Source organism: Macaca nemestrina, chromosome 1 (genome assembly GCF_043159975.1).
Source record: "Macaca nemestrina isolate mMacNem1 chromosome 1, mMacNem.hap1, whole genome shotgun sequence".
Lineage (NCBI taxonomy): Eukaryota > Metazoa > Chordata > Mammalia > Primates > Cercopithecidae > Macaca > Macaca nemestrina.
The window spans coordinates 222,383,237-222,407,935 of NC_092125.1; the positions used below are offsets into that span (position 1 = coordinate 222,383,237).

General features: G+C 54.5%; 2 protein-coding genes across 10 annotated transcripts; one reads left to right on the forward strand and one right to left on the reverse strand.

Moving 5' to 3' along the window:
• Positions 1–530: 530 nt before the first annotated feature.
• LOC105473158 (F-box protein 44) lies at positions 531–9,708 on the reverse strand. Of its 8 annotated transcripts, XM_071100740.1 has the most exons (8): positions 9,297–9,351; positions 8,559–8,921; positions 8,155–8,449; positions 5,140–5,266; positions 4,903–4,998; positions 4,660–4,795; positions 2,193–2,371; positions 531–690 (listed from the first exon to the last, which is right to left on the reverse strand). In XM_071100740.1, the coding sequence occupies exons 3-7, from the start codon at positions 8,417–8,419 to the stop codon at positions 2,228–2,230; spliced, it is 768 nt and encodes a 255-aa protein (XP_070956841.1). In that variant the 5' UTR covers positions 8,420–8,449; positions 8,559–8,921; positions 9,297–9,351; the 3' UTR covers positions 531–690; positions 2,193–2,227. The 8 variants fall into 8 exon arrangements, with proteins under 8 accessions (XP_070956841.1, XP_070956855.1, XP_070956838.1 ...); XM_071100754.1 differs by lacking the exon at positions 4,903–4,998 and having other exon boundaries at positions 5,169–5,266; positions 9,297–9,350; XM_071100737.1 differs by lacking the exon at positions 531–690 and having other exon boundaries at positions 1,215–2,371; positions 8,559–8,813; positions 9,297–9,414.
• An 88-nt stretch (positions 9,709–9,796) lies between these two features.
• LOC105473237 (F-box protein 2) lies at positions 9,797–15,925 on the forward strand. Of its 2 annotated transcripts, XM_071100691.1 has the most exons (7): positions 9,814–9,953; positions 10,752–10,886; positions 13,473–13,844; positions 14,243–14,372; positions 14,442–14,537; positions 15,096–15,234; positions 15,478–15,925. In XM_071100691.1, exons 1-7 carry the CDS (start codon positions 9,932–9,934, stop codon positions 15,610–15,612), a joined length of 1,029 nt encoding a protein of 342 aa, XP_070956792.1. In that variant the 5' UTR covers positions 9,814–9,931; the 3' UTR covers positions 15,613–15,925. The 2 variants fall into 2 exon arrangements, with proteins under 2 accessions (XP_070956795.1, XP_070956792.1); XM_071100694.1 differs by lacking the exon at positions 10,752–10,886 and having other exon boundaries at positions 9,797–9,953.
• Positions 15,926–24,699: the final 8,774 nt, after the last annotated feature.

A 24,699-nucleotide genomic window follows, 5' to 3' on the forward strand; every position in this document is an offset into this window, starting at 1 on the left:
TCGAGACCAGCCTAGCCAACATGGCAAAAAACCTGTCTCTACTAAAAATACAAAAATTAGCAGGGCATGGTGGCGCATGTCTGTAATCCCAGCTCCTCCGGAGGCTGAGGTGGGAGAATCGCTTGAACCTGGGAGGCTGCAGCGACCACTGCACTGCAGGCTGGGCAACAGAGCCAGTCCTTGTCTCAAAAAAACAAAAAACCTCTGAGGTTTTTTGTCAGGAGTAAGTTCATGAATTTCTTCCATCAGCCAACAAATAATTAGCAAGCACCTTGTTCAGGCAACCACCACGGGTTGTGCAGGGTGTGCACTGCACAAGGGGACTGGCCCAGGCCACATTAATTGCTACGTCTTCTCCATGGAAGGCCGTCCTTTTGCAGTTTGCCATGGGCTGGTGGATGGTGATCCTGCCCTGGCCAAAGCCCTTATCTAGCCCACCCTTGATTGAGATAGCTAAATGTAAGGAGTATTTATTAAGTGCTATATTAGTCCATGTTCATACTGCTATAAAGAAATACTCGAGACTGGAATTTATAAAGGAAAGAGGTTTAATTGACTTACAGTTTCATATGGCTGGGGAGGCCTCAAGAAACTTACAATCATGGTGGAAGGTGAAGCAGAAGCACGTGGCAGCAGGAGGGAGCCAGGGGAACTGTCACTTGTAAAACCATCAGATCTCGTGAGAACTCACTATCATGAGAACAGCATGGGGAAAACCGCCCCCATAATCCAGTCACTTCCCACCAGGTCTTTCCCTAAACACCCAGGATTACCGTTCAAGATGAGGTGTGGGTGGGGACACAAGGCTTAACCATATCAAGCACCAGCTGTGTGCCAGGCACCATTCTAAATGCTTCGGCTTCATCCAATGTCAGTAAAGCTCTTGGCAAAGAATAACACCAGGAGGCAGAGCCTGGGTGGCACTGCTGATCTGGCACAAGGTGGACTCAAGGGCTGCTCAGAGATGCCCACACACCCCAACCCCAGCCTGTGGCTGGGCCTCTAGAGGAAGCTAGCAGTACTGGACGGCTGCCAGGTGAGACACCTGCAGCTCACTGAGGGGTCTGTCCCATGAACCTGCTTCTGTGATGGTCTGGTTCCTGAAATGCCAACCCCTCTGTACCTTAGGCAGAAGCCACACCATTGTACCATCTGCAGGTCCCGGCGGGACCACCTAAAGTCTGCCTTTCCTTCCAGAAACCACAGGGCACAGGTTAGGCTGGGCACACCTTTTATTTGACTGCATGCAGTAGGGCGAGGTCAGGAGAACACTGCTGTCCTTCCAGCAGGACAAGAGGCACGTTCCAAGGGTGGCTGGGTGGGAGACAGAGGTCTTGGGAATGCCAGTTCTAGGGGTGGGGTGGGGGCTTGGAATGCTCTCCAAGCCACAGGGGGTCTGGCCTGGATTTGGGAGGTGGGCAGGGGATCCTTCAAACACCCTACCATACTCATCCAGGGCTCACGTGTCCAGCTGTCAGAGCGGGTCCCAACCCTGCTCCCCACCTACCCTGGGACATCCTGTGCAGGATTCCCTCAGTCCTCTGGGAACCTGACCCCCACCTGGCACCCATCTAGCTTCTAGGCTCTATTGATAGTGAGGAAAGTCCACACCTGACCTGGACCCCACTCCACCCTGGGTCTGCCCATCTCAGACCGGGCCTGAGCCTCTGGGCTAAAGCCACCTCTTCTGAGCAGGCAGGCAGAGTAAGAGACTGGGAGCAGCAGACAAGGGCAGAGCATGGCCCACGAGCCCACCCTCCGCTTTCCAGACTGGTCTGAGTCACATGGTCACCTCCCTGCACCATCAGGGCAGCTGCAGGCTTGCCAGATGTCTTGCCTGTCCCTGCTCTGAGGGTCAAAGAACACAGGTAGAATGGTCCCAGGCGGGGAAGGGAGAGACAGATCCAGGCTGGCCTCCAAGCTCGACTTTCTGAGGGGCCCAGGGGAACACGCCGCACCTCTCACATCTCAGGTGCTCCATCTCTGAAAGGGGCCCATGCAGGCTTCCTCACCCATCATTCAGGTCAAGACCTTTTGGGGAGAGCTGGCCCCCACCCCAGCATGTGAGGGCTGCCCACGCCGAGAGGCTCCACAAAGAAGAGGCAGCTGGGGGCAAGGGTCAGAGGTGTGGGGACGCCTGGCCTCCACCTCCCCTTCCCAAGCCCAGCCGTTTTCTGACAGCAGTTGTTTACCAGTCAGGGTTCAGCAGATGGGGGCTCAGGGGGCGTCAGGGCAGCGGGGGCCCGATGGTGATGCTGCTGTTGGTGACCCTCGGGCCGTACCAGCCGGCCCAGTAATGAGTGTCCACGCCGCCGTGCTGAAACCAGATGTAGCGGACGCCGGGCGGATAGTTGGAGAATGTGTGGGAGACCTGGCGGGGCAGGTAGAGGGGGGAGAAAGTTCAAGGGAGCTGACTCAGGCTGGGTGTGGTGGTTCACACCGGGAATCCTAGTACTTTGGGAGGCCGAGCTGGGAGGGTTGTTTGAATCCAGGAGTTTGCGACTAGTTTGGTTGCAAACCAGAGATAGTGAGATACCATCTCTACAAGAAAAAAAAAAAAAAAATTATCCAGGCACAGTGATGTGTGCCTGTAGTTCCAGGCAGGCTGAGGCAGGAGTACAGGCTAAGGTAGGAGTTCAAGACTGCAGTGAGCTGTGATCACGCCACTGCACTCCAGCCTGGACAATAGAGTGAGACCCTGTCTCTAAAAAACAAAAGAAATAAAAGAAAATGAGCCTTAAAAAAAAAGGGTGGGAGCTGACCCTGAGTGTGGCACTGCCTGAGGGGGGCAGGGGAACAAGGAAGTGGCTGAGTTCTTGGTGCCAGTCTAGAAATCAGTGGAGTTCTAGTTTGAGCTCTGTGATTTGGGACAGATCATTTCCTTTCTCTGAGCCTCAGTTTCCTCAGCTATAAAATGGAGCAAAATCCTGCTGGTTCACTCCACAGGTTTATCATTCAGCCCAAAGGAATGGAAAGAAACTGCAAGCTGCCAAAGGATGTCCAATATGCTCATCACAGGGCACATGTATTATTTAAGCTAAAATTAAGTAAAATTGCCCTGCGCGGTGGCTCACACCTGTAATCCCAGTACTTTGGCAGGCCGGGGTGGGTGGATCACCTGAGGTTGGGAGTTCGAGACCAGCCTGACTAACACGGAGAAACCCTGTCTCTACTAAAAATACAAAATTAGCTGGTGTGGTGGCGCATGCCTGTAATCCCAGCTGCTCAGGAGGCTGAGGCAGGAGAATCACTTGAACCTGGGAGGTGGAGGTTGTAGTGAGCTGAGATGGCGCCACTGCACTCCAGCCTGGGCGACAGAGTGAGACTCCATCTCAAAAAAAAAAAAAAAAAAAAAATTAAAATTAGATGAAAAAAATTCAGGTACTCAGCTGTACTAGAAACTGGATCTTACTAACTGTTCAGTGGTCACATGTAGCTACTGACTACTTTATGGATAGTGTAGACACAGACCATTTCTATCACTACAGAAAGTTCTATCAGACAGGGCTGGGGTTGGCAAACGATGACCTGCAGGCCCACTGCCTGTTTTTATAAATAAAGTTTTACTGGAACACAGCCATGTCCATTCGTTTACATATTGTCTAGAGCTGTTTTCACACAACAACAGCAGAGTTAGAGAGTTGAGTAATTGTGACAGAGACAGTGTGACCTGCAAAGCCTAAAATATTAATGTCTGCCATTTTAAGAAAACATTTGCTAGGGCTGGGCACAGTGGCTCATGCCTGTAGTTCCAGCACTTTGGGAGGCTGAGGCAGGAGGATGACTTGAAGCCAGGAGTGCAAGACCAGCCTGGGCAACAAAGCAAAACTCTTATCTTTACAAAAAAAAAAGAAAAAAAAGTTTTTTAAATTAGTGGTGGTGCACACCTGTACTCCCAGCTGCTCAGGAGGCTGAGGCAGGAGGATGGCTTGAGCCTAAGAATTTGAGTCTGCAGTGAGCTATGAATCCGCCAGCCTGGGTGACAGAGACCCTGTCCCTAAAAATATGTAAGTAAATTAAAACAAACAAACAAACAAATATTTGCTGACCCCAGTCTAGAAAACAGTAATAATCAATACTAGTAATTAGTAACAGTCAGTCAACCTTTTGGAATTTTTTTTTCTTTTTTTCTTTTTTCTTTTTTTTTTTTTTAAGATGGAGTTTTCCTCTTGTTGCCCAGGCTGGAGTGCAATGGTGCGATCTCGGCTCACTGCAACCTCCACTTCCTGGATTCAAGCGATTCTTCTGCCTCAGCCTCCTGAGTAGCTGGCATGCGCCACCACGCCTGGGTAATTTTATATTTTTGGTAAAGACAGGGTTTCTCCATGTTGGTCAGGCTAGTCTCGAACTCCCAACCTCAGGTGATCTGCCTGTCTGGGCCTCCCAAAGTGCTGGGATTATAGGTGTGAGCCAAAGAGCCCTGCCAACATTTTGGAATATTTTTTGGCCCTGGCCTTGCCAGCATCATTTCACGGATTTCTTTCAGAGCTCTATGACGGAAGCACTATATACCCATTTTACAGAAGCAGTGAGTGAAGCTCAGAGCATTGGAAACACAGGTGAGAAGGTGCAGAGCTTGGATCTGAACCTAGACCCCATCTGACCACAGCCTCAGCCTTGGACAATCTGCCTCTGCCCCTGCCTCCCAGGCCCACGCACCTCCCTCCACTTGGCATCGCTCTTCTGCTGGATGGTTGCCGGGTCTGGCTGGAAGGTCCCCAGAGGCGCGTGCGCGGACGACAGGAGCTGAACGCACAGCTGGTACTTGGACCCGCAATCTGGCCTGGCTGCGAACCTGCAGGGAGAGGGAGGGCCCATCAGGGCCTCGGAGATTGGGGGCAGGGCAGGGGTGGGGCGCCTGATTGGCATGCCCCCCCCCAGACCCTTGCCCCAGGCACTCACCAGTCCTTGACCTCGATGTCCGGCCGTGTGGTATCCATCAGCTCCTCCCAATACCCTTCGGCCTTGAGGTCCACCACCTGGGACTTGAGGCAGGTGCTGGGGGCAGGCAGAAGGGTGGGAGGGGCTGGGGCTCACCACTAGGGCAGTGAGGGGCTAGGACTGCCCCTTTCCAGGGTGGGAGGGACCCCAGGGTAAATTGATTTGGGCTTTCCCCTACCCCAAGTCCCCGGATCTTACTAATATGAAGTCACGAAGTATTTCTTGACCTGGTCATTGGGGAATTCCTTCCTCTGGTCTCGAGAGAGATCCTCCACCTTCCACTCATCGCCTCCATTCACATCCAGGCTCCAGAACTCGAACCCCTCTGATGGAAAAGCAGAGTTCACACTGAAGGGAAGCCCCTCAGTGGCCACCTTCTCCCAAGTGCCCCTTCCTCCCAACTCCTCTGCCCGCATCTTGGCGGCTGCCCTCAAGCCCTCTGCTGTGGGACACTGCAGATCACAATGGCCGCCGCGTATTAGGTGCTTCCTGTGTTGCAGGCACAGGGAGGTGACTTCCCTGGGGGCCCTGAGACACATGGTGATGTGAATGACCAGACCTCTTCTGTGATGGAGAATGCTCTGATGTGGGCCAGACAGACCTGGGTCTAGTCCCAGCTCTACCAGCACTCGGCTGTGTGACCTTGGGCCAGTTGCTTTCCCTCTCTGACCCCTGGTTGACTCCTCTGTAAACTGGAGTGAGAACAGGGCCTGAGAAGCTTTTTTGGCAAAGTGCCAAAATATTTTAGGACTTGTGGCCCACATACTATCTCTATTGTATAGTTTTTTGTTTGTTGTTGTTTCTTTTCCTATAACCCTTCAAAAACATAAAAACTTTTTTTTTGTTGTTTGTTTTTTGAGACAGAGTTTCGCTCATCACCCAGGCTGGAGTGCAATGGTGCGATCTCGGCTCACTGTAACCTCTGCCTCCTGGGTTCCAGTGATTGTCCTGCCTCAGCCTCCTGAATAGCTGGGATTACAGTCGCATGCCACCATACCTGGCTAATTTTTGTATTTTTTTGTAGAGGCAGGGTTTCACCATGTTGGCCAGGCTGGTCTTGATCTCCTGACCTCAGATGATCCACCCACCTTGGCCTCCCAAAGTGCTGGGATTACAGGTATGAGCCACTGCTCCTGGCCCAGATGCCTTCTGTGATGGAGAACGCTCTGATGTGGGCCAGACAGACCTCGGTCTAGTCCCAGCTCTACCAGTACTCAGCTGTGTGACCTCAGGCCAGTTGCTTTCCCTCTCTGAGCCTCAGTTGTCTCCTCTGTAAACTGGAGTAAGAACAGGGGCTGGGAAGCTTTTTTGGCAAAGTGCCAAAATATTTTAGGACTTGTGGGCCACAAACTATCTCTATTGTATGGTTTTTTTGGTTGTTGTTTCTTCTCTCTCTCTCTCTTTTTTTTTTTTTTTTAAATAATCCTTTAAAAATGTAAAAACAGGCCAAGCACAGTGGCTCACACCTGTAATCCCAGCACTTTGGGAGGCCGAGGCGGGTGGATCACCTGAAGTTGGGAGTTCGAGACCAGCCTGACCAACATGGAGAAACCCCATCTCCACTAAAAATACAAAATTAGCTGGATGTGGTGGCTCATGACTGTAATCTCAGCTACTTGAGAGGCTGAGGCAGGAGAATCACTTGAACCCAGGAGGCGGAGGTTGCGGTGAGCTGAGATTGTGCCATTGCACTCCAGCCTGGGCAACAAGAGTGAAACTCTGTCTCAAAAATAAATAAATAAATAAAAACATAAAAACAATTCTTAATGCCTCAGCCAGATTTGGCTCATGGACAGCTGGGAGGAGTTGTTTTATTATCATTTTGCTCCAGAATTTGGTCAAATTGTGGAAAACGAGGTTCCCATGCCATCCCAGTGTCTACCCAACAACACAGCAAGCAAGGATCAGTAGAAACCTTGCTTTACCTGTTGTTGTAACATCCTGGGAAGAAGACCGGATCTCCCATTCTTCCACAAGCAAAACCCCTTTGGCCCTCTGGGACCATGTCAGTAGGCCCAACCCTGGAGCCTAGAAACTAGGCCAACAAAACATGGCTCTGACTTCCTTGCCTTGTGTCTTAAGCAGAATTAGTCTCAGTTGGCCAACATTCCCTTTCCTAGGAAAGGTCACTGGGGAAATAATCTTAAGAGTAGAATAAGAGGCCGGGCGCGGTGGCTCAAGCCTGTAATCCCAGCACTTTGGGAGGCCGAGACGGGCGGATCACGAGGTCAGGAGATCGAGACCATCCTGGCTGACACGGTGAAACCCCGTCTCTACTAAAAAATACAAAAAACTAGCCGGGCGAGGTGGTGGGCGCCTGTAGTCCCAGCTACTCGGGAGGCTGAGGCAGGAGAATGGCGTGAACCCGGGAGGCGGAGCTTGCAGTGAGCTGAGATCCGGCCACTGCACTCCAGCCTGGGTGGCAGAGCAAGACTCCGTCTCAAAAAAAAAAAAAAAAAAAAAAAAAAGAGTAGAATAAGAGGCCGGGCGTGGTGGCTCATGCGTGTAATCCCAGCACTTTGGGAGGCCAAGGCAGGCGGATCACTTGAAGCCAGGAGTTTAACACCAGCCTGGCCAAATACAGGCTGGTTTAACAACCAGCCTGTATTTTAATAGATACATGGTGAAACCGTGTCTCTATTAAAAATACAAAAAATTAGCTGGGCATGGTGGCGGGCACCTGTAATCCCACCTGTAGTCCCAGCTACTCGGGAGGCTGAGGCAGGAGAATCCCTTGAACCCGGGAGGTGGAGGTTGCAGTGAGCCAGGATCGCACCATTGCACTCCAGCTTGGGCAACAGAGCGAGATTCCATCCAAAAAAAAAAAAAAAATTAGCCAGGTATGGTGGCGCATGCCTGTAATCCCAGCTATTTGGGAGGCTGAACCTGGGAGGTGGAGGTTACAGTGAGCCAAGATTGCGCCACTGTATTCCAGCCTGGGTGACAGAGTGAAACTCTGTCTCAAAAAAAAAAAAAAAGAAAAAAGAAAAAAAAAAAAAAGAGTAGATTAACAATAAGAAACACCACTCTTGGCCTCAGTTTGCCCATCTGAAAAATGTGTGTACTATCAGTAGCTACCTCTTCGGGTTACTGTGAGAGGAGAAAAGGTGTTAAACCATCCAAAGCACGTGGCTCATACTAAGTGCTCAATACATGTTCCTGGTGTCACAACTGTGTGTACTGGAGGCATGCCAGACCCGGCCTGTACCCCACCTTCAGCGCACGGGTTGTGCAGGAGGTTCCTGTGCAGGCTCCGTAGGAAGTAGAAGATCTTCCAGTCGGCCACGGGCTGGTCCCAGTCCTCGGTGATGAAGCCCTCTCGCAGGCACTTGCGCTTCCAGAGGGTCACCAGGTCGATGAGGTCCCGCCAGAGGCTGCAGACCAGGCGGCAGTTCAGCAGCAGCTGGCGGGCGGGCACATGCGTGAACAGCTCCAGCAGGATGTTCTCGGGCAGCTCGTTGATGTTCCCCACAGCCATGGCTAGTGGCTTCTGGATACCCTCCTGTGGCTGTTGAAAAGCTATGCTGCAGGCCTCATCCCTGCTCTGTCATTTATCTCGGGAGAGTCATAGTGCCTCTCCCAGCCTCAGTTTCCCTCTCTGTAAATGGGTACCTTACCTCCAGGGGTCACTGGGGCGGTCCAAGGAGCTTAGGGCGTATCAGGTACTTTAATAAAAGGTGAGCTCTGATTTTTTTTCTCTGGCTTCTCACAACAAACGTGGAAGGCACTGCCCAAGGTCAAAAATAAGGGCAGAGGGGGAAGGAGCCGGGATCTTCTTTGATTCCAGGGCCAGCCTTTTTCAGTAAGCCAGACAGTCTATGCGCAGCCCGGCAGAGCACCCCAGGCCTCCAGTGTCGTCACCATCCTTTCTCCTGTCCTCGGAACATGATGGGAGGAGGAGGCTAATTATTACTGCCTCCCCCGGAGGTCCAAAGGGCTGCAGCCACCTTCTCAGGATCTCAGAGGACATGACCTCCTGCCTAGCTGGGAGTGGCAAGAGGGTGGGCGACAGGGAAGGGCCCTTCCTATCTCCCTACTCCCTACCCCCACCCCCAGCCCCGCGGCTGGGCTCCTCCACCCCAAGTCTGCCAGCGCGCCTGCAGCCTCCCCTTCCCACGCTGTGCTTTAAAATGTCCCCCAAAGTCTGGGCTCCGACCCCTGCACATCGATGGCGACCCCAGCTCTCGTTCGCGGCCGCGCCGCGCAGCCAGTTCAGGCCCCGCGGCCTGGGCCTGGTCGGTGCCGGGCCTCCCTCGGCAACTGCGGCGCGACCGGGAACCCAGGAGCCTTCCCGGCAGCCCCCGCCCAGCCGCGCCCCCTCCCCGGCGCCCCCCGCGCCCCCTCCTGCCGGTCACCTGCGCTCGGCTGCAGCGGCACGATCCGCTGGGCCGCCCAAGCTGCACCGCCTGGACCTGCGCTTGCCGGGGAAGTGAGGCTCCGCCCCGGCCCTCCAGGCCCCGCCCCCGAGCCCAGCGCCCCGCCCCCGCGCCCAGGGCCCCGCCCCGCGCAGCGCTGGGCCAGGGACGCGCCCCCCGCCGCGTCGTAGGAAAATTACCTGGTGTTGGGGGTGGGGCGGAAGGCGCCTCCTATCCCCCGACTACGCTTGGGCCACCCGCCCCGCACCCTCGGCCTGACCCAGCCTCTCCCTGCCTCCCCTCGCCGCCTCCTCCCAGCAGTCCCCCAGGAGCGAGCTGGGAGATGCCCCAAATCGGACCCCTCCCCAATTAAACGAAAACACCTCCTGACCTCTCCCAGCCTCCTGGGTCCGCTGAGGAACCCGCAGCCCCAGGCCTCGAGCAGATTGCTGGGACTGCGGGGCGGCCGGGCGCGGGGCCAGAGGCGGGGCGGGGCGGGTCGGGTCGGGGGCCTTTAAGAGGCGCGGCCGCCGGGACCGACACAGACGCGGACAGCGCCGGTACTCGCCGCCCCGGGACTCGCGCAGCCCGCAGCGCTCCGGCTCCTCCTCCTCTCGCGACCGCCCTCCGCAGCGATGGACGGAGACGGTGACCCAGGTAGCCGCCGCCTGGACCGCTCGCTGCGGCGGGGAGGGGAGATGGGGTCGGCGGGCGAGCGCTGCACAGAGCGGAGTCAGAGAGCGAGGGGGCCCCGAGACCTGGCGCGGCAAACTTTCACGCCAGCGAAGTCCTAGAGGCGGTCTCCAAAGAGCACATCTCTCTGCTATCTTGGTCTGGCGGGAGGCCTTGAGAGGCGACCGGCAGGGAGAGAGGACTCCTGGGTCCCATTTAGCCAGGAAGTAGCACGAGAGGACCCCCACATTCCCGCCTCCCAGCTTCCTGAGGGTCTGTCTGGCGGGCGCCTGGGATGCGTCTGGGACGGAGGCTGCGAGCCTTTTCTTTCATCAGCTCTTCCAGCTCAGGGCCTTGGGCCGCCTGGATCCCCGTGGGTTCTTTGGGGTCCCTGGCCTGGCCTCACCTATCCCTGCCTTCCTCCTGAGCTCCCTTGTCTGGAGGGGCGGCCCCTCCCCTCCCCGGCGTGGTGAGATGCCCAGTGGGGACCGGGCCAGCGGTGAGGGAGCATTGGGGGCAGCTTTGGCTGGTGCTCAGAGCCTTCCCAGGCTGCCCAGTCATCCTCTCTGGCACCCAAGACCCCTCACCCCCAATCGCCCAACTCCCTGCGGGGCCTGCAGGGGTTGCCTGCTGAGTCAGGATGGAAACAAGACCTGCCTGCAGACAGCCCTCACTCTTTCCTCATCAGGTCCAGCTCGGGGTGGGCATTGCTTGGGGTATGCGGTGGCAAACAGACTGATGAAAGCTCTGGCCCCCCCCACCCCCCATTCCCCCCACCTCCAGCCCTGAAAATCCCAGCTCCTGCAGCCCTTGCTCCCAATCCACGGCCTTCTGGCCACACCCTCTGTAGGGCTCCAGAACTGGCTCCTGCTTTTTCCCAGGGCTCAGCTATTCCCTGGACTCTGGGGCCCACTCCAGGTGAGTGAATCAGCCTCGCAGGCAGGCAGCTTCCAGGGGCCAGATAACTTTCTGCCGACAACAATGTGGGGAGTTGTGTGTGTAAGAGAGAGGGTGGGGGGAGCTGTAATTGGATCTGGGGCCTTGAGTGCCAGGCCCCGGGGCCAGAAGAGGGGACTGGGTGAGGTGCACCTTTCGGGGAGCATCAGGTGTCCGATGGGGCCAGGGCCGGAGGGGAGGGCTGGAGAGGTGAGGACACTGGGCCCAGCTCCCCAGAGAGCTGTGGGCATCTGCCTGGGCAGGCGATGTGGCTTCAGGGCTTGGCATTTTCCTCTGTCTTCCTGCTGTTCTGCGATGTGGTCTGGGAGAAGCTGTTAAGCCCCTTTTGGCCTCAGTTTCCTCTTTGCCAAAGGGGCAGGTGTAAATCCCCACATCATAAAGATGTGGCCAAAAAAAATGCTAATAAGGAAGGAGAAGTGCTGTGTTCAATGTGGTTCACTCAGTAAGATTGACTGAGGACTCGCTGTGTGCTCTGGGCTCTGCGAAAGCTCTCAAGGGCCCGACTGTGTGTTGGGCAGGGAGGAGAAGCTGCATGTGAGGAGGTTAAGGGCTGGTGGGCCTGGAGACTTGGGTCTGGGCCCTGCCACCTGTCCCCTTCCCCAGTGCCTGGCCTGTTCCCACCACCGCCTTGACTCTCCAGGGCCTAGCCCATGGGAGCTCCCCATCGTAGGTCTGAGAGCTGTAGTCTTCCTGATCACCCACAGTGGCCCTGTCTCCTCCTCACTGGCTCTCCCTCATCCAGGCATCTGGGGCACTTGGTGTCCACTTACTCAAGGCTGTGACGGCCCCGCTGAAGCCAACTGGGATCCAAGAGACAGTCCGGCTGCTGCGGTGACATCTGCCTGCCTCCTTACAATTCAGAATGCTCTTGTCCCCCTCGTCAGGGGATTTGGACATCTGTCCTGTTTGTATGGCCTAGCACAATGATTACTCCCATTTACAGATGAGAAAACTGAGGGCCAAGGATGCGAAAAGGAGGTAGAGACAGTTTCCTTCCCCAAGGCCCTATGTCATCTCCTTGCTTGTTATGGTTTATTTAAATAAGTCCCTCCTCATCCCCAAATCACACAATAGCTGGGGACAGCTGGGTTTCTGGGCTCTGTTCTCCAGCCCCTGAAGGCTCCAGGTCCCATGTCCCCTTCCCTAAATACTGGCAGTGTGTCCTTCAACAAGTCACTTAATCCCTGAGCCTGAATATTTGCACCTGCAAAGTCAAAATCCTGGCCTTGGTGCAGTGGAGCATGACTGTAATCCCAGCACTTTAGGAGGCCGAGGCAGGAGGATTGCTTGAGTACAGGAGTTGAGGCCAGCCTGGGCAACAGAGTGAGATCCTATCTTTAAAAATAAAAGTCAGCCGGGCGTGGCGGCTGATGCCTGTAATCCTAGCACTTTGGGAGGCCTAGGTGGGTGGATCACCTGAGGTCAGGAGTTTGAGACCAGCCAGGCCAACATGGCAAAACCCCATCTCTACTAAAAATACAAAATTTAGCCAGGTGTGGTGGCACATGCGTGTAATCCCAGCTACTTGGGAAACTGAGGCAGAAGACTCGCTTCTCAGCTTCCAGCTACCCAGGAGGCAGAGGTCGCAGTGAGCCGAGATCATGCCACTGCACTCCAGCCTGGAGTGTAGTGACAGAGCAAGCGAGATTCCATCTCAAAAAAAAAAAAAAAAAAAAAAGTCAGAATCCTAACACTGCCTACTAATTCAGTGAATTAGTTTGTGGAGGCTGTGGTGGTTTAAGATGGCTCTGGAGCCAGGCTGTCTGGGTTCAAATCCAGGCTCCAACCACTGATTAGCTGTGTGATCCTGGGCTGTTTCACCTCTCTGTGCCTCAGTTTCCTCATCAATGAAATAAAGACAGCAATAAGAGCAACCTCAAAGAAATGGTATGAGGATTTAAAGAGTAAATGAAGTTGAAATGCTTTGGACAGTGGCTAACACTTGCCGAGTACCCCCAAAACATGAGTTCCTGACAACAGACCAGGGAAAGTGCCAGATGCCAGGCACAGGACATGAAGCTGTGTTTTCCAGACCATGTTCTGGCCCTCGTGAAGCTCCGTATGGTCCAGAGACAGGCGTTTATCATAGGATCACACCACAAGACAAAAGCTAGGAAGGGCTGTGAGAAGGTGTCATAGGGGGAAATCCCGGAAGGCTTCCTGAGGAGGTGAGGGGAGCAGGGATCTCAGAGGGTGGTTGGGAGGATGAAAGAAGTTCCGGTGTGAAGCATCGTACAGTGCTATAGATGGATGTCATTAATAATAAAAATATGATCCTTGCTGCCATCTGCCCAGGCCTGGGCTTTACTGGTCCAGCAGAGGAAACAGGCCTCTGAGGCACCTCTTTGGACTTAGGGGCTGATCCAGGGTTGGTCCCTGGCCCTGTGGCCTTCTTCCTTGGGCACCAGTCTGTAGTTACAGAATCTCCGACCCCAGCTGTGGATTGTCCCAAGGTGGGTGGGGGAGGATATGGGCACATTGCAGTCCTGGGGTCTGGAGGGGTACAGGGTGGGGGAATCACAACCCCCCACCCACCCCTGCCTGCAGAAAGCGTGGGGCAGCCCGAGGAGGCAAGCCCGGAGGAGCAGCCGGACGAGGCGAGCGCTGAGGAGGAGCGGCCGGAGGACCAAGAGGAGGAGGAGGAGGAGGCGGTGGCCGCCGCGTACCTGGACGAGCTGCCCGAGCCGCTGCTGCTGCGCGTGCTAGCCGCACTCCCGGCCGCCGAGCTGGTGCAGGCCTGCCGCCTGGTGTGCCTGCGCTGGAAGGAGCTGGTGGACGGCGCCCCGCTGTGGCTGCTCAAGTGCCAGCAGGAGGGGCTGGTGCCCGAGGGCGGCGCGGAGGAGGAGCGCGACCACTGGCAGCAGTTCTACTTCTTGAGCAAGCGGCGCCGCAACCTTCTGCGCAACCCATGCGGGGAAGGTGAGAAGCCCTCGCCGGGCGAGCTCAGCTTCCCCTGTTGCGAAATGGGCCGAAATGGCGCCGGCTGGCTTTGAGGGAGAAATGGAAGCGCCTGGCTCAGTGCCAGCAATGGGTAGCCCCAAGGCTGTCTATTACTGTACCTCGCTGGCCACCTGCGTCCTGGGGTCTCCCGGCTCCTCCCACCCTCAGCCAGCTGGAGCAGGGCGGGATGGGGGACATACCTGCCAGGAGGCAGATTTAGAAAGTGCCCACTGGTTCACTCTCTCATTCATCATCTGCCCACCCAGACACCAAGTGCCACCTTTGCCCTGCCCACCTCCACATAGTGGCAAGAGCCAGCCCTGCCACAGCCTTAGCAGGGACTGAGTGACCAGGGTGGGGCTGTCGTGTCCCTACAGAGGACTTGGAGGGCTGGTGTGACGTGGAGCATGGCGGGGACGGCTGGAGGGTGGAGGAGCTGCCTGGAGACAGTGGGGTGGAGTTCACCCACGACGAGAGCGTCAAGAAGTACTTCGCCTCCTCCTTCGAGTAAGGAGAAGGGGGTGGAGGAGGGGGGAAGGGGGACCGTCTGCTCTGTTCTAACTCCAGTTCTCCCAGGTGGTGTCGCAAAGCGCAGATCATTGACCTGCAGGCTGAGGGCTACTGGGAGGAGCTGCTGGACACGACTCAGCCGGCCATCGTGGTGAAGGACTGGTGAGAGGGCCCTGGGGTGGCATGGGGCTGGGAGGAGTGGGGTAAGGCAGAGGGGTGAGCCAGCTGGGGACCCCCCCCCCCCAGGGATGCTGCCTCCCCACTGCAGGGGTTGAGGCCACGTGGGCCACGGGTCTGCAAAGTAGACAGCTTCGGAGTATTCAGGAGAACCTGGAAACCCACCTCCCCTCCTGAGTTTTAATTGTTGGCAAATATATGCACATATATATGTTTGTATGTACGTAATGTATATATTTCAAAATCAGTCTGCGGTCCAAACCAAAGGCCACTCTGTGGACTGGCTTTGGCCCCAAGCTGGGGTCCGGCCAACCTGGAATGTAGTCCTTGTGTTTCGTTCTTGGACTGTCACTTTCTCTTGCTGGCCTTGTTTCCCTTATCTGTAAACTCGGAGCACTGGCAGTGCTGGCCGACAGGGATGTTGGGCGCACAGGAGGACTTTTGTGGAATTCCCTGTCCCCAGGACGTGTTCAGCAGGGCTGAGGTCATGCCCCCACCCCACCCCCCCCCCCGCCCCCCACCTCCCTCCCTCCCTCTGAGCAGGTACTCGGGCCGCAGCGACGCTGGTTGCCTGTACGAGCTCACCGTGAAGCTACTGTCCGAGCACGAGGACGTGCTGGCTGAGTTCAGCAGCGGGCAGGTGGCAGTGCCCCAAGACAGTGACGGCGGGGGCTGGATGGAGGTGAGCCTGGGGGACCCAGGGCGGAGGGGTGGGGCCTGGACGTCAGGGGCGTGACTTAAGGAGACCCCGCCCGCGGCGCGCCTGGGCTGGGCAGGGCTGAGATGGTCACCGGGTGGTGGAGAGAACTCTGAATACTGCCGAGAAACCGAATGGGGGAGCTGCAGGTCTGTCGGTGTGCTGGGGTGGGGCGGCAGGGGAGGCCTCTGGACCTCTGAGGCTGACTCTTCTTACCTCCGCCCCCAGATCTCCCACACCTTCACCGACTACGGGCCGGGCGTCCGCTTCGTCCGCTTCGAGCACGGGGGGCAGGACTCCGTCTACTGGAAGGGCTGGTTCGGGGCTCGAGTGACCAACAGCAGCGTGTGGGTAGAACCCTGAGCGGCCCGGCCCTGCCTCCACCCACCCCCAGCTGCCTGGAGGGGCAAAGGCCGGGGGTAGATAGGCCTTAACTTAGTTCATAGCGTCCTTGCCTTCCCCAAGCCACACATCCTCCTCCCATCCCTTGCTCCGAGCCCAGCCCCTGAGCAGGGAGAGAGAAGTTTTGTTGGCATAGGTTTGCTTAGGTAGCCGGCTTCTAGAACGTAGATCCGTGAGGGCGTTGGCTTGGACTGGACCCACTGCTGAACCCCTTGCATCTAGCACACTGCCTGCCACAAAGTGGGCTCTCAATAAATATTATTTGTCCAAGGAAGGAATGAATGAACAAATGGATGAACGCTGCTCCCTTCCCATCCTTTTCTGTCTCCCGAGGGCCCCTGGCATAGCCTGGAAAAATACTTGGTAGGGATCCAGTTGCTCTGGTTTCCAGCGGCCCTTGGGCCAGTATGGAGCCAGCTGGGCCTGGCCCTGCCAGGCAGGACAAAGCTGGGATTGTGAGACCAAGGAAGGGTGAGCTGAGCCTGGCGCCTGACCGACACCCAAGCTGCCCAGAGGCCAGAAAAGGGCATGTTGCGGGGGCTGCCCTCCAGGCCTTTCCTGGTCCAGTGATTATCCTAGGCCTTGCTATGATCCCCCATCCTTTACTAAAGGCAGAGTGGGGTTGGGGGTGTACCAGTTCTCAGGGCCCAGGTGACCAATAGCAGCATGTGGGTAGAGCCCTGAGTGGCCCTGCTTCTACCCTCCCTCAGATGCTTGGAAGGGTAGAGGCTGGGAGTAGATAGGCCTTAACTTAGTCCATAGTGTCCTCACCTTCCCCAAGCCTCCACAGCCCTTCATCAAGCTGGGCCCCTAGGGCAAGGTGTCAGTTCCTTTGTCTGATTGGCAACTGGGGTGGGTGTGGACTGTGCTAGGGTCTACGGTACCAGTTCTCTTGGGCCCAGGGGTAGAGTTGAGGGGCCTGGGGTGGTGGATGGGAGGTGGGGATGGGGAAGCACAAAAAGGGTTGGTTTGGAGTTTCTCTTAGTTCATGCCCACCCTCTGGAGTCATTAGCATCTGGTCTCATTGGCCCTTTTCCAAGCCTGGCCCAGAGGTTGGCCCAGCCATTGGCCTGGGGGAAGGGAGGTGGGGAGGGCATTGTGCCAGACTCTGTGCTCCGGCACGCTCCTTCCGGCCACCCCAGCCCCTTCCAGAGACTGTCAGCTGCTGGTCCTGGGGGCGGGCATTTGAAGAGCCTGGAACCCTCTGCCCTTCTCTCCTGAAATGGAGACCAATAAAATCACTGAGAGCCTCCAGCTTTGCTTTGGTTCTGAACCCTGATGCTACCTTCTGGTCTGGTGGGATTGCAGGGGTCAAGCTGGGGCCTGCCTGCAATTGTTCATTCCTTCACTCGTTCATTTACTTACAATTCCCAGAGCCCCAACCCCAGGCCAGGTCATATGTGGGGGCCCTGAAGTTACAGCGGGGAATAAGAGACTCGTTCGCAGGAAGAATCAGAAGCCTGGCCACATGAAGGGTAGGACCCCAGGGGAGGGGGAGCCAGTGTCCTGGGCCCTCCAGTGCAGTGGTGGAGATGCAGCCCCTGCTCTGGGGACATCCTCAGTCTGACAAGGGAGACAAAACTTTGACTTCAGAAAACTCTCAGTTTCGAGGGAGAGGCGTAGCCTCTTCCACAAGGACGCCCTCTGTCCTGTTTAGGGGATTTCAGTCTGGTGGGGAAGGCACAGTCCATGTTCACCGGAGCTGCCAATCAGACAAAGGAACTGATGCTTTGCCCTCGGGGTCCAGCTTGATGAAGGGCTATGGAGGAACAGGCTCACCCCATGAACTCCCATGCTTAGGGGTGGGAGACTAAGGGTGGGCGTGTGGGGAGCCAGGTTAATAGGGGATGGGGTGAGTGGAGAAAGGACTGGAGCCCGCAGTAGGCTATGGGAGGAAACTGAAGATGGAGACAGGTCGTGGGCGTGAGGGGCCAGGAGGTCAGGTAGGGGTACCCGTGAGTACTGGAGGTCAGCACTGGAATGTGGGGGGTGCAGAAGGTGCTGTAGGTGGAGGGGGGGCGCCCCTGAGTTTTCAGGCGCCCATGGAACATTCAGGAAAGAGGCCCATAGAGAGTGTCGGGCCCTGGGCTGCTGATGCAGTTACAGGAGGTGCAGTGTCTGTGGCCAGAAACCAAAGCCAAGGGCGGGAACAGGCATGGAGTGAGGCAGGAGAGGCCTCTGGGCTCACAACGGACCGACCAGGGACAGGGGAAGCAGGGCAGCCAGGAAGGCAGGGGGAGGGGTGGGAGGTAGGTGCAAAACCAGAAGGCCACCTGCAGCCAAGAGCCTGAGGAAGGAGCCAGAAGCCCTGCCCGGAAGCCCAGAGGCCCTGAGCCTGCTGTGGTCTCTCCCCAGGGCATGGGGCCCTCAGAGGAGACCAGAGGGGCCTCAGACTCACTCTCCCTGTCAGTAGAGGGACATCAGATACACCAGTGGTGTTTAGGTTAAGAAGATAAGACAACTGCTTCTCAGCCTTCAAAGGGCTGTGTGAGGCGGGCCAGAAGGCTCCCTGGGCATAGGGCACTTCCTATTACACCACCCCACAGTCCAGTCAGAGGTGGGACGGGAGAGTGCATGGCCATCCCTTTTACGATTTCCTGGCAAGTGATACAGAGTAACTGGAGAAGCAGAAGCTCCTGTCCAGGCACATCTGGCTCCTAAGTGAGTGCTGTTAGCTCCTGTTAGCATTTCTCTCCTACCCTGGAGGACAGAGCTGGACCCACGTGTAAACATTACAGGATGGCAGATACCAGCTGCCTGTAAGGAAAAACCTGTGTGGCATCCAGCAGGGGGCACCCCAGGGCTGTCTCTGGGACAGTGGGGCCAGTTGAAGCCAGAGACAGCAGATAGGGCTTTCATGTCTCCTAAGATCCTATTTTTTATTTAAAAATTAAAAAAAAAAAAAATACACATTCAGAGACAGGGTCTCACTCTATCACACAGGCTGGAGTGCAGTGGTATGATCATGGCTCACTGCAGCCTCAATTTTCTGGGCTCAAGCAATCCTTCCCCCTCAGCCTCCTGAGTAGCTGGGATTGCAGGCATGTGCCACCACACCAGGCTAATTTTTATTTTTTGTGAAGATGGGGTCTTGCCATATTGGTCAGGCAGGTCTCAAACTCCTGGCCTCAAGCAATCCTCCTGCCTCGGCCTCCCAAAGTGCTGGGATTACAGACGTGAGCCACCGTGCCCAGCCAGTTCTTCCTAATCATTTGATATTTATGAAGATGGACCTACCATATGTAAGGTAGGGACAAAACAAACAAAGTCTCTGGTCTCTTGGAATGTACAGTCTAGATGGAGAAACGTAACACAAGCAACTAAATGAGTGAACAAGATAATTACCCACATGAGATAGCACTTCATCAATAAGCCAGGCACTACTCTAAAAGCTTTATATATATTAATTTGTCATAATAACCTCACGAAGTGGAAACTATGATTACTTCCATTTTTACAGATGAGAAAATTGGGCCCGGCGCAGTGGTTCATGCCTGGAATCCCAGCACTTTGGGAGGCCGAGGTGGGTGGATCACTGGAGGTCAAGAGTTTGAGACCAGCCTGACCAACATGGTGAAAACCCGTCTCTACTAAAAATACACAAAAATTATTTGAGTGTGATGGTGTGCACCTGTAATCCCAGCTACTTGGGAGGCTGAGGCAGGAGAATTGCTTGAACCCAGGAGGCAGAGGTTACAGTGAGCTGAGATTGCACCACTGGACTCCAGCCTGGGCCAGAAGAGCCAAACTCAGTCTCAAAAAAAAAAGAAAAAAAGAAAAAAAAAAAGACAAAGAAAAAAAGAAAATTGAAGCACAGAGAGATTAAGCAACTTGCCTCGGGCCACACTGCTAAGAAGTGATGGAACTGGAATTCTTTTTTTTTTTTGATACAGAGTCTTGCTTTGTCGCCCAGGCTGGATTGCAGAGGTGTGATCTCTGCTCACTGCAACCTCTGCCTCCTTGATTCAAGTGATTCTCCTGCCTCAGCCTCCCAAGTAGCTGGGATTACAGACGTCCGCCACCATGCCTGGCTAACTTTTTTTTTTTTTTGTATTTTTAGTAGAGACGGAGTTTCACCAGGTTCGCCAGACTGGTTTCAAACTCCTGACCTCAAGTGATCCACCTGACTCAGCCTCCCACAGCACTAGGGTTACAGGCATGAGCCACCACACCAGGCTGGAACTGGAATTCTACTTAGCCACTTAGACACTTGACCTCTGCAGTATAGAGAAGGAGGGAAGGAGTGCTATTTTGATTGGGGTGATCAGGGAGGACTTCTCTGAGGAAGTGATTTTTTTTTTGGAGACGGAGTCTCACTCTGTTGCGCAGCCTGGAATGCAGTGGTGCTATCTCAGCTTACCGCAACCTCCACTTTCCAGATTCAAGCGATTCTTGTGTCTCGGCCTCCCGAGTAACTGGGATTACAGGCATACACCACCATGCCCAGCTAATTTTTTTTTTCCTAAATAGAAACAAGTTCTGTCAGGCTGGTCTTTAACTCCTGGCCTCAAGTGATCCACCCGCCTCTGCCTCCCAAAGTGCTGGGATTGCAGGCGTGAGTCACGGCACCTGCCTGGAAATGACACTTGAATCACGTGATAACAAGAAACCAGCCACAGGGCTCTGGGGAAAGAGCATTGCAGAGGCAGCCAAAGGCTCCGAGGTGGGAATGAGCTTATTCATAGGTTAGAAAGGCAGCCAGCATGGCTAGGGCAGTGAGCAAGTGAGGAGGTGATCTGACGTGAGCTTGGAGATGTAGGTGGGTGACCCAGAGAGTTTCCTGAGGACCTACTATGTGCTCTGCCCTATAGGATATAAATGCTGTAGGAAGCAGATATGATATCGTTTTCGTTAAGGAAAAACCTTTGCTCTGTTCAGCAGGAGCTAGGGATGGGGGTTTAGACATCAGCTGCTGACAATCTTGTTGATGAAACCTAATTTCCCAAGAGTAGCAGGATGATCAGGATGATGATGATGGTGATGATGCTGATGGCAGCAATGATGGCAATGACAGGCATTTGCTGAGGACCTAGAGCGCCAGTTCATGTGCTAAGTGCACAGGCTCATTTAATCTGCGCAGTGGCCCTCTCTGGTAGATATAGATGTTCCCAAATTATAGACAAAAGAGCTAAGACTCAGAGATGCTCGGTAGCTTGCCACGGTCACGCAATGAATAAGGAGTTGAAGCTGGCTTTCCAGCTTAAGTCTTTTTTTTCTTTAAATTGACATTTTATATGTGTATATAGACTTTTAATTAACATTATTTTCACAGAGCCAAGCAAACATTTTCAGTCGGCAGGAGGGAAAGAGGGGAGTTGTGGGTTGTGTTTTTTTTTTTGAGGTGGAGTCTCGCTCTGTCGTTCAAGCTGGAGAGCAGTGATGCAATCTCAGTTCACTGAAACCTCCACCTCCCAGGTTCAAGCAATTCTCCTGCCTCACCAGCTTAAGTTTTAATGACTTTGCTGGGGTACAGAGTCAGAAGGGGCCACATGCTGGGGGACAGAGCAAGGACAGAAGCTGGGGGCTTCCAGGAGGAAGAGCAGAAAGAGTTGGAGATGATGAGGACACTGGGCTCCGGAGTGTCTGTGCGTACCATTACCCCAGGCAGAAGGAGGGATGCTAGATGTTTGGGTGCTATTTTGGCTAAGGGGTCAGGGAAGGTAAAATGAATTTCCTCTTAGATTTCTCAGCGGAAACTTCTGTTTAACAGTTTTGTAATGGAAAAGTCCCTCTTCCCCTTTCTGATTTCTTTTTCTTTTCTTTTTTTGAGACGGAGTCTCGCTCTATTGCCAAGCTGGAGTACAGTGGCGCGATCTCGGCTCGTTGCCTCTGCCTCCCGGGTTCAAACGAGTCTCCTGCCTCAGCCGCCTGAGTAGCTGGGACTACAGGCGCCCGCCACCACGCCCAGCTAATTTTTGCATTTTTAGGAGAGATGGGGTTTCACCATGTTGGTCAGGCTGGTCTAGAATTCTTGACCTTGTGATCCGCCCGCCTCGGCCTCCCAAAGTGTTGGGATTACAGGCGTGAACCACTGCACCTGGCCTCTGATTTCTTTACCTTAAACATCTGGATTTTTGTGTGCACAGTGTATTCAGTTGTGGACACAGTGTATTCAGTTGTGCACAGAGGGAGAGAAGGGCCAGTTCCTCCAAGTACCACTAGGTGTCAGCATTGTCAAGGCTGGCCCCAAGCTGGGTCTGTCCTGCCCATTTCTCTACGGAGGAAAAGTCGAATTTGAATCCAAATCCTAGTCTCTTTCCATTGCTTGGGGCGCTGAGCCTGGGTCCTCAGGGGCTGGGATTTGGAGGTGCTCTGACCCCAGAGGCTCTATGAGAAACATTTAGGAGGCTAGGTCTCCAAGGCCTGGGAGGCCCCTGGGTCTCACCCCAGGCCACATAGCAAGGGCTTTGGATGGCTGGAATCCCCTCCAGAGCTGGGCCCCTCCCAACTAGGGAGGGCCGGTGGTATCCTGGCATCTAGCCCCCAGTGAGTCTGGGAGTCTAGAGCCCCCGCCAAGTCCATCCCCACCTCAGCAGAGCCCCGGGCCTTGTTTCAGGTCCCAAGCCTGCAGCGAACACAGAACACCCAGGCAGATCCATTCCTGGGCTCCTCGTGCTTAATGACTTTGCTATTTCCCCCCACTGTACATGAAACCTAATCTTGTGTTGACTGTGCTGAACAAGGAGAATAATGAAGAAGATTAAGATGAGATGGTATTCATTCTCCTCCAACAAAAGCCAATTAATCGTCAGTAGGATTACCACCCGGAGCCAGGTGCTGCTTGCTAGGAGCTCTGCAGACAGGATGGAACAGGGCTGGGGGCCATTCGCTAGTGCGGCCACTGGGGTCTGCTGGTCATGCAGCAGGAAATATTGCAGGTAGATGTTAGGGAGAACTGCCTGGATGAAGGAGGGGGCTGGTGCCAAGGAGGAGGGTGTGAAGAGCTTGGAATCACCACAGAGGTGATGTTTCTAAGTCATGGAGGGGAGCTCTGTGGAAGTTCCTGACCACCTGACCATGTCCATCCTAGGCCCTCTGGGACCTTCCCCTGCCTTTCTGCAGTCACCTGTGATGAATGAAGCTGCATTCAGGGGTCTCTGGCCTCCTCCCCACTCTGCTTTTTTCCCTCCCTTCCTCTCCTAGGAATCAGGGAGGCCATTTGTCCAGGGTTAACAGCTTAGGTTTAGAGTCAGAAACATGGCCGGGCACGGTGGCTCATGCCTGTAATCCCAGCACTTTGGGAGGCCAAGGCGGGTGGATGGCTTGAAGCCAGGAGTTCCCGACCAGCCTAGGCAACATGGTGAAACCCCGTCTCTACCAAAAAATACAAAACAATTAGGTGGGCCTGGTGGCACATGCCTGTAGTCCCAGCTACTTGGGAGGCTGAGGCATGAGAATCGCTTGAACCTGGGAGACGGAGGTTGCAGTGAGCAGAGATCGCGCCACTGCACTCCAGCCTGGGTGACAGTGAGATTTTATAGAATAGAATAGAATAGAATAGAATAGAATAGAATAGAATAGAATAGAATAGAATAGATAAAATAAAATAAAACAGAAACACTTGAGCTTCACCTGGCTTTGCCCCTTGTCCTCAAATGGAGCCTACGATCCTCACCTGCCAACCTGGTTTGATGCTCCCAGGCACTAATGTGCCTCTGGTTCCCTGCACCCACTAGATTCTTGGAACAAGACGGTAAAGCTGAATGGAACAGCCTGACTGCTGCTGGCCGTTGCTGAAAGGTGAGGAAACCAACATTTGTTGATCTGCTGCTGCATTATCTCATTGACTGCCTACAGCAACCTCCTCGGGAGGCTTTATTTTTGTCATCACAATTTATTGAAGAGGAAGCCGAGGCTCAGAGAGGTGGGGCCCTTGGTCGAGGTCACCAAGCTATAGGCTGCAGATTTCGCTGGGACGGGGTTTCTGTCGCAGTGGCCCCCAAAGCTTGAACGCTTTCCCCATCTGCACGTTGCTTCATGCACATGGAAGGCATTCAGTGCGTGCTGGCCGGATGAATGAAACGCTCATCAAATGCTATTTCTGGTCCAGTAAGTTCCGTTTCAGACTCTCCCACATCCTGATAACTCCCAGAAGTAAATGGATTGTGTGTGATTTGTGAAATTCTTCTTGGTAATTCTTGGCAACTCACCCATCTTACTACCACTGTGAAGAAAACTCTACCCTCCCATCCAGATCTAAGAGTTTGCTTCATTTACTCGGATTGATGAGGTTTTTTAAAATTTCTTTTTTATTTTTTTTTTATTTTCCGAGCATGGCAAAAGTATCCTCAAAGTCCAATTTTACAATCTATGCTATCTCACACATGCTGAGCACTCATCATGTGATAGGTGTGTTCAAAACATCACTTGTGTATGGTTTTATTGAATCCTCCAAGCACATCTATATGCTATTATTCCCATTTCAGAGGCTGAGATGAAACTGAGGCCCAGAGACATGCATTCTCGCCCCAGGTCACACAGCAAGGGCTTTGCATGGATGGAATGCCCTCCACAGCTGCCTCTCCCTGCACGCCCCCGCCACCACCTGCAGGTTTTCCTGGGCGAAGTGATTCTTGCGGAGGGATTCTAGTCCTGTGCGTTGAACAGGAATCGTGGTGGAGGCGATGGGCTTCTGGGTTCAGTTGCAACTGGTGGAATCTTCTGTGTTCCACAAATCACACACTTAGGCTCAGCCTCAGGAATCGATCTTTGGTTCATATGTGAAAGGATTTACCACTTAAGCTTTTTTTTTTTTTTTTTTGAGACGGAGTCTCGCTCTGTCGCCCAGGCTGGAGTGCAATGGCCGGATCTCGGCTCACTGCAAGCTCCGCCTCCCGGGTTTACGCCATTCTCCTGCCTCAGCCTCCCGAGTAGCTGGGACTACAGGCGCCCGCCACCTCGCCCAGCTAGTTTTTTGTATTTTTTAGTAGAGACGGGGTTTCACTGTGTTAGCCAGGATGGTCTCGATCTCCTGACCTCGTGATCCGCCCGCCTCGGCCTCCCAAAGTGCTGGGATTACAGGCGTGAGCCACTGCGCCCGGCCGCTTT

What these genes read in the sequence shown, in the direction of transcription:
- LOC105473237 (XM_071100691.1), top strand. Translation starts at nt 9,932, where the DNA reads ATGGACGGAGACGGTGACCCAG. An exon ending in GGACGGAGACGGTGACCCAG is followed by an intron (nt 9,954 to 10,751) that starts GTAGCCGCCGCC and finishes CCCCACCTCCAG; the next exon opens with CCCTGAAAATCCCAGCTCCT. An exon ending in GCCATCGTGGTGAAGGACTG is followed by an intron (nt 14,538 to 15,095) that starts GTGAGAGGGCCC and finishes CCCTCTGAGCAG; the next exon opens with GTACTCGGGCCGCAGCGACG.
- LOC105473158 (XM_071100740.1), bottom strand. Translation starts at nt 8,419, where the DNA reads ATGGCTGTGGGGAACATCAACGAGCTGCCCGAGAACATCCTGCTGGAG. An exon ending in TACTTCGTGACTTCATATTA is followed by an intron (nt 4,999 to 5,139) that starts GTAAGATCCGGG and finishes GCCTGCCCCCAG; the next exon opens with CACCTGCCTCAAGTCCCAGG. An exon ending in GCGATGCCAAGTGGAGGGAG is followed by an intron (nt 2,372 to 4,659) that starts GTGCGTGGGCCT and finishes CTGCCCCGCCAG; the next exon opens with GTCTCCCACACATTCTCCAA.